The 8283-nt window shown below is 38.7% G+C and overlaps 1 protein-coding gene across 6 annotated transcripts in view; it reads left to right on the top strand.

The window, feature by feature from the left end:
• The first annotated feature begins 326 nt into the window (after positions 1–326).
• Positions 327–8283, top strand: part of COP1 (COP1 E3 ubiquitin ligase) — a 214678-nt gene continuing 206721 nt past the window's right edge. For 3 of the 6 annotated variants that reach the window (XM_036918083.2, XM_036918081.2, XM_036918079.2), the window contains exon 1: positions 328–985. In XM_036918083.2, the coding sequence (XP_036773978.1) occupies positions 579–985 (407 nt within the window). In that variant the 5' untranslated portion in view covers positions 328–578. Of the gene's footprint in view, positions 986–8283 lie in introns of all 6 variants that reach the window. The other 3 variants (XM_036918084.2, XM_036918082.2, XM_036918080.2) reach the window with 3 other exon arrangements.

Genomic DNA, 8283 nt, shown 5'->3' with positions numbered 1-8283 from the left:
AGCGGGTACCTTGGGTAACCCGGGAGGGTGGGCGTCCAGGCGCGCGTGCGCAGCCGCTCTCTGAGCGCTACCCTACTCTCCTCCAAACCATTGCGCCAGTCCCACCATTCATCACACTCTCGACAGCCCTTTTACTTATTAGGACTGCCTGCCCGCCTAACAGCTCTCTACGAGGACGGCGGTCGTTGTTAGGCCGCCGCCGTCGTCTAGGGCGCGCCGTGCGTGTCGGAGCGACGCCCGGCCGCGGCCTCCGTTGTATCCCCCGCCGCTCCCGCCCCTTCCGCTGCTCGCGCGCGCGCACGGCCAACCCACGGCGCGCTCCAGTTGGCTGCTGCTGCGGCGGCGGCCTCTAGAGCGGTAGTGGATTCTGCTCAGCTTTATTAGTTTTCTCCGCCCCCTCCCGTCGGACGCTGTTGTGTGGCTGCCTTAAAAAAATCAACTTTATTGTTCCTCAGCCCCACCTCCCGGCTCGGCGCGCGTCCTTAGGATGCACTGAGGCTGAGGGGAGGGGAGGCGGCGGCGGATCGCGGTCGCGGTCCCTCTCCTCCGAGCGCCCGGCCGGAGGGGAGGGAGTCACGATGTCCGGGAGCCGCCAGGCCGGGTCGGGCTCAGCCGGGACCAGCCCTGGATCCTCGGCGGCCTCCTCGGTGACTTCCGCGTCGTCGTCCTTGTCCTCTTCGCCGTCGCCCCCTTCCGTGGCGGCCTCGGCGGCGGCGCTGGGATCCGGCGGGGCGGCCCAGGCGGCGGGCTCGGGCGTCCTCGGGGGCCCGGGGCGGCCCGTGTTGGTGGCGGCCGCCGTGTCTGGCAGCGGCGGCGGGGCGGTGTCCGCGGGCCTGTCTCGGCTCAGCTGCGCGGCCAGGCCCAGCGCTGGCGTAGGAGGCGGCAGCTCCAGCCTCGGCGGCGGTAGCCGGAAGCGACCTCTGCTCGCCCCGCTGTGCAACGGGCTCATCAACTCCTACGAGGACAAAAGCAACGACTTCGTGTGGTGGGTCTGAAGAGCGGCGCCCTCCCCCTGCTCAGTTTTGAGTTGGTGCTGTTCGGGCAGGTGGGGTCTGGCGGAAGGGCGGTCTGTTTGGTGGTGAGGCGAGGTCTGCAGAGGGATTCGAGCGTTTGCGGAGACCACCCGGCTGGTGGGTGATGGTGAGGGACGGGGGAATGCTGGCGGCCCGAGGAGGGGTGGGGGTCCCAAGAGGTAAGTGCTGAAGTGAAGGGCGTTTAGGGGATAATGAGCGGGGAGGGGGCGAGATGGAAGGTCACATACATGGCTGTGCACAAAAGGAGAAAGTTGGGTAAGTAGATTGGGCCTCGGCTCTTCTGGCTGTCTGGGGAACTAGGCACTCTGTCGTTCCTGTTGAAGTGAATTAAACTTGCTGAAGGTAGAGGATTAAGCTTCCTGGGATGCTCTGGTCATAATTTGTTTATTGAAAGTATGGCAGATGGTGCCCTAAACGTGGGTATGAGTGTTTTAAGGGGAGGTAGTTTTTAATGTAAGTCTCCATCGTGTGTATTGTAAATCTTCCACTTGAAAAGGTAGGCCGCTTTTAAATCTGTTGACACTCGTCAAGAAAGTCACAAAGAAGTCCGCTTCTCAACTGAACGTCATGAAAGAGGGAACCACATTTGTTAAAATGTCATCTGTGTTTCAGATGTGTACTACAGCTTGTAGACACAGAGTATCTTAGAATTTCTGATTTGAGAAACGCTAGGTATTAGGCATCTTGTCATAGTTGGCATCTTGAATGACACCCAGTAAGTAGTACACAATTATTTTTGTCACAGAGGTGTTGGCTGAAAATGTTTTAGGATTTTCATTAGATTAAAAACCCAATCCAAATGGTAGGATTTTGAGAAGGAATTGCTTTTAGCCGAGTGAGGACTGGTGGATTTTGTGCTTTTCCTCTGGAGGAAATTGTTGATAGACGTACACTATTAGTGATGTAGGAAGTTGGCTTGCACTATTAGTATAGGGAAAGTTGATTCACTTCAGGGTTGAAGGTGATTTAAGTTCATGTCAACAAATATGATAGGCTAGAAGTTGTAACTGTAGGAAGTTACTGATTAGACTTCCAGTTTCTAGTTCAGTAAAAATGCTTTTATATCTTTGCTTTTGTCTTAAATTATTCTGCATTCATAACAAATTCATTTTTCATTGAAACTGGGCTGTAATCATGATTGTTACTTATAAATAATTTAAGCAGCTTATGGTTGGGTCTAAGAGGTGTTTGTGCTTGTACCCAGTAGAGAGTGCCATATGATAAAGTAGAAGCTAGTGAAACAAAGTAAGGGTTTGCAGAATTTGTCTTTTTAGCCACCATTTGCATTTCAATTTTCAGTGAGCTAAAATAAAACAACATAACAGCATCCATATAGGTACACTAACATAGTTTAAAATGTATGGGAAATAAGGGAATCAGTCATTGATTCAGTAGATATTTATTTGTCACTCACTGTGAGATACCATATGAGTTTCTTTGTACTTACTAGGCCATTTTATAGGAAATTGGAAAGTGAGGGGGTGTATAAGCAGCTGGCACTGATTTTTTTTGTTGGAGTAAGATTATCAAAATTTATATTAGTCACTTAATTTTTAAAAACTTCAAACTAGTCTCTGTGGTTTTCTGCTTTAGTCTAATGTGAAAATGTCCAGTGAGAGTCTTTATTTAAAAATTCTGATTTTTTCAATTTCCAAGTCCACTATTTCTTTTTCTGGTTAGGTTGAATATTCTGAAGAATTCATTAATAGGAATTTATTTTCCCTGTTCTCAAGCAGATTTGATTTGGCCAAGCTTTTGGGGTGGGAAGGTATGGATTAGGCAAGGCTCAAGGTATCCTTTTTTTTCTTACTGTCTGTGGGTGACTGGTCTTGTTTTATATGCAAGAACAAACTGTGAACCAGCCCAAATTACTCTATGCTCTTCTACCTAAATGAGGATGAAGTTTGAATACCGATGATAATTCCCTCACTAATCACATTTAAAAAATACATTTATATTTCATATTTTAAACTTAGAACAGTTCTGTGAAATTTTATAGAGCTTCCAATTTTAATATTGGAATACTAATATAATTGTGTTCCCATTGAGGTACAGAGACATTAAGAAACTGTTTCATAATGGACAGCAAAGAGGCAAAATGAGAACTCAGATCCTCCATTTCTCAATTTAGTGTTTTCTTCGCATGGACTTAGAAAATTTCAGGTCTATAAATCTGAGTACATGTAGTTAGCCTGTTTGTTTTTAGATGTGGTAGGTTGCAGGGTAACAGCTGTTTCATAATCACGTGAGATAAATGCTTTTATTATCCCTAACTCCACCCTCTCCCTGCCTGTCTGCCTACCCACATCCTGAGGACATCAGAGTTAGAGGTTAGAGTGGGCAGTATAGTTTGCAGAAGCTCCCCTGGTACTAATGACTTGTCTTCTTTCCCGTTTGAGGAGAGTTGATTTTTAAAAAGTCAGATTCCCTAATTTTCAGTAACACACTGGCCTCTCGACTTAACGTCATATTTGAAAGTAAGTTTATATTTAATTGCAGAATTGATGGACATTTTAGGGACTTAACAGGTTTTGTTTTACTATTTCTTTCATGCAAAGTGTTCAAAGTACTATCAAGTTGCAGATAATTCTAATAGTGTTTTATAGATGGAGAATCTTTAGTACAGGAGAGAGTAAGATTTAGCTTGAAGTTGGATAGATTTTTCTCTAAGTTGCAGCAGTAGATAGTAAGCTCCTTGTGGGAAGGGTAATTCTAATCTGCTTAGTAAAAAGTAGAAAAGATCTACCTTAAATAAATCTACCACTTAATAAATAGGTGACTGCCTCTCTGTCAAACTATTAATAATAGACTCTCTATCCTGAAGGAGCTCACAATTTAATGGGAAGAAAGACTTTTAATCACATAATTATAGTATCATATCCTGGCATCATTGCTTTTCTTAGTACCATAGCAGGTGTTGTTAAATACTCTTCTGATTTCAGACGGAGTCTCTCAGTCCTCAACATAGCAGTCTAGACAGCCATTATGTGTCAATCACATTAAGCACTAAAGATGAAACCTATTGACCTTTCTTGCTACTTACTATAACTATGTTTTTCAAACTGTTAAAAAGTGAAATAAAATAGATAAAAAGTCTGTCATGATAAAGTTTGTTTCATGAGACTTGGTTATGTATTTATGTACAACATATGCGCAATGTATGTCTTAACTGAGTATCAGGGTGAAAAAGTTTTAAAAGTCACTGACTTCTGGAATATAATTTCCCCTGTGATAGGAAAGTAAGTGGAAGATTTAAGTGGACTTTTTAAACTGAAGTGCGCTTATGAATAGGACTAAATGTTTAGTTTCAAGTGCTGTTAAAGCATATTCAACTATTGAAATAAACTTCAGAATTCATTACATTGTTACAGTAACATCAGTCAAGAACTTCCTTGGATTTGCAAAACAAATTCAGTAATTTTTTTTGCTTTATAGCTTTATAATAAATACGTCTTCCATTTGGATGGTGCTAATGAAAGATACTCTGCAGAAGATGTCAAATAGTTCTTAGGGTCCTGGCAATCAGATGGTGTGTCATCAGCATCATTGTCAGCAGAAGACTTGGGTAAATAAAATGGTAGAGTAAATGAAGCAGGATACGAAAGACTATTAATTGGGGTGTGTAAATTGAGAGGGAGGTACATGTGCAGTAGTAGTTCATTATTAAATAACGTGTTGATTAGTAGGTACATTTTCCTTTTACAGACCTTTCCTGATAATACACCAGCATTACTTAGTTGATCATACTCCATCTAAGAATTGCTATTGACTAAAGTAACTACAATCTTAAGTGTTCTTGCTCAAATGTTTTCACCATGCATGTATATGTTATTCTTGATAGTGATTTATTTCTGTTTTAAATAATTTTAGCCTGTACCCTTTTCCTCAAAGTTTCTGCAGCTTGGGAAGAAAAGCTTTGACTGGATTTAATATTCTCTTTCCTGCTAAAATGTATATTATGCAACATAAAATGCTTCTTAATTTCTTAACTTGTTTTTACATGTGGTGTTTCCCCATCTTTGCTCTCTGTCTTATTTGTTCTTTGCCCTCTTTCTTCATATATGTATGTACAAGGTTCTTTTTGTATAGGTCTCTACTATCTCAAATAATACTTTAACTGAGAGTAACTTTTCATATCCTAGTATAGGTTAATTGTCCTTTCATTTTGCATAATTAAGTTTCAAGGTTTGATTTTGTTTCTTTATATAGAGAAGTAGGTTTAAATAGGTAGTCTGATTTCTGTTCATTGTATTTCTGATAATACTTTTAGGAACCCATCCTATCCTTCTAGTCTGTGGTTTGGGGTGGGTGCTCTTCCCCAAATTCAGAGTTGAAACACATGATACCAGGCTCAAGTAATGTAGTGCATTATAATTCCCTGGACTCAGTATTAGTTCAAGGAAGGGCATTTGGCTTAAATAGAGATAATGGGATAAAGTGGGTTTAGTAACAGTTACAGATAATTATTTAGGGGGCTTTTAAATACTTGAAACTCAAAAGTTCATAAATGCCAAGTCCCCTCTAAAGGGAAGATTGAATGTGGTGTACTAACAGTTGGTTCAGTACACATACAATAATAAATAATACGTAGCTCCAATAATAAGTGGTTATTATTTGCCAGGCACTGTTTTAGGGTTTTAACATTATTCAATCTTCACAACTTTTTGATACAGATACTTTTATAATTTCTATCTTATAGTTAAGGAAATGAAGGTCATTTTCCTTTTGTTTGTCTTGAATTGTAAGGTTTATATGTGCTGGTTACAAGCATTTTGTCAGTCCTCTGTATTGTTATATTTTCTCCCAGTCTCTTGCTTACCCTTTTATGTTCTTAAAAGTATATTTAGGAGTGCAAAAGTTTTACGTTTTAAATCCAACTTATCGATTGTTCATTTTATGGTTTATGAGTTTTGTCTTCTAAGAAATTGTTGTCTAACACGAAGTCACAAAAGATTTTCTTGTATATTTTCTTCTGGTAGTATAAGTTTTCTTGTGGTTAGGTTTATGTTCATTTCATGCTAGTTTATATGTACTGTATTTGGTAAGAGTTGAAGATTTATCCCCTCTACTTGATATGTAGTTATTATATATTCTAGTATCCATTTGTTGAAAAGACCATCTATATTCATTTAATTTTCTTGGAACCTTTCTCAAAGATTAATTAACCATGTAAGTTTATTTCTGGAGTTTTTATTCTGTTCCATTGATCTATATGCTTATCCTTATACTAATATGACATAGTGTTGATAATTATATCATCATAGTAACTTTTGAAATCAGTGTAATTTTGTTCCTCCTTTTCAAAGTCATTTTGGTTATTTAGGTCCTTTACATTTCTACATACATTTTAGAATTAGCTCATCACTTTTTCTAAAATGCATACTAGGATTTTAATTTGAGTTACTTTGAGTCTGTGGCTCAATTTGGGAGAATTTGGCATTTTAACTGTATTGAATCTTTGAACCATCAACATTGTATATTTCTCCAGTTATTTTAGGTATTTAATTTCTTTTAACAATGAATTAAAACTATAAAACATTTCTATTTCATGTTTTTGATGTTGTAAATATTTTAATTTCACTTTCTAATTGTTGTTAATATAGAGAAATAAAATTTATTTTTGCATGTTGACTTTGTATCCGGTGAATTATTAAATTAATTTACTAGTTCTGGTATTTTTTGGGCAGAATCTGTGGGATTTTCTGAGAAGACAATCATTTCTGCAAATCAAGACAGTTTTACTTCTTTCCAATCTGTATGCCCTATCTACTAATTTTTAAATGTGAATTTTTGCATTTTTGTTCATGAGTGACACTGGTCTATGATTTTATTGTTTTGTTTTGGTATCAGGGTGTGTTAGTTTGCAAGGTCTGCCATACATAATATATTGGTGGCTTAAACAATAGAAATTGATATTCTTAGTTTCAGAGGCTAGAAGTCTAAGATCAAAGTGTTGGCAGGCTTGGGTTCTCCTGAGGCTTCTCTCTGTGATGGCCCCCTTCTTGGTTTTATCTTAACATGGTCGCCCCTTGATCTGTGTGTTGTCTGCATCATAATCTCTGCTTATAAGGACGCCAGTCATATTGGATTAGGGCCCACATATATGACCTCATTTTACCTTACCTCTTTCAGGAGGTTTTACTCAATCTCCAAATATAGTCACACCCTAAGGTATTGGCTAACAGCTAGGATTTCAACATATGGAATTTGGAAGAGAGCATAATTCAGCCCATCACACAGGGTAATGCTGGACTTCTAAAAGGAGATGAAAAATGTCATTTCCTCTATTTTCTGAAACAGTTTGTATGGAATTGGTATGTTTCTTCTTAAGTGTTTGGTAGAATTCACCAGTGTAGCCATAGGTTTTTTGGGGAGTTTTCTTACTACTACAGTGTCTTTAACAGATAAAGGACTTTTTCAGGTTCTTTATTTCTTGAATGAACTTTGGTAGTATGTCTGCTAAGGGAATTGTCCATTTCACCCCAGGTATTTAACTTACTGGTATAAGGTTCATATTTCCATATGTTTTCAATGTTTATAGGATTTGGAGGGATGTCCCTCCTTTCATTTCTGATACTGGTAATGTGTGTTTTCTCTTTTTTTCCCCCTGAACAGTGTAACTAGAGGATTATAAATTTCATTAATCTTTTCAAATGACTGGCTTTTCTATTTTGTTGATTTTTGGTTTTATTTTTATTTCTATTTTGAGTTTCATTTTATTTTTCTGGTTTCTGGAAGATTAGATTATTGAATTTTTGGCCACCTCCTCTAAGAAAAACATTTAATCCTATCTTTTCCCTTTCCAATCCCTGCACCTTTTAATTTTTATTCAGTTCAAAATATTTTGTCATTTCCATTGTGATTTCTTATTTGAGCCATGGGTTATTTAGAAATATGTTGTTTTAATTTCTAAATGATAATTTTCTGTATATCATTCTGTTACTGATTTCTAATATAATTCAGCTTTTGTTCAGAGAGTATGATTTCTGTGAATTCAGTTCTTTTAAATTTATCAAGACTTGTTTCATAGTCCACTATAAGCTTTATCTTGGTTAATGTTCATATATGCATTTGAAAAAAATGAGCATTCTGCCCTGTGTAGGCTGGTATATTTCATAAAGGTCAAATAGTCAAGTTGGTTGATGTATTAAGTTGTGTATACCCCTATTTATTTTTTTGTGTACTTGTTCTATCAATTACTGAAAGAAGAGTGTTAACATCTTTAACCATTTCAACTATAATTGTGGAT

Source organism: Manis pentadactyla, chromosome 9 (assembly GCF_030020395.1).
Source record: "Manis pentadactyla isolate mManPen7 chromosome 9, mManPen7.hap1, whole genome shotgun sequence".
NCBI lineage: Eukaryota > Metazoa > Chordata > Mammalia > Pholidota > Manidae > Manis > Manis pentadactyla.
The sequence above is the reverse complement of the archived record's forward strand: the minus strand, read 5'-3'. Positions and strand labels throughout refer to the sequence as shown.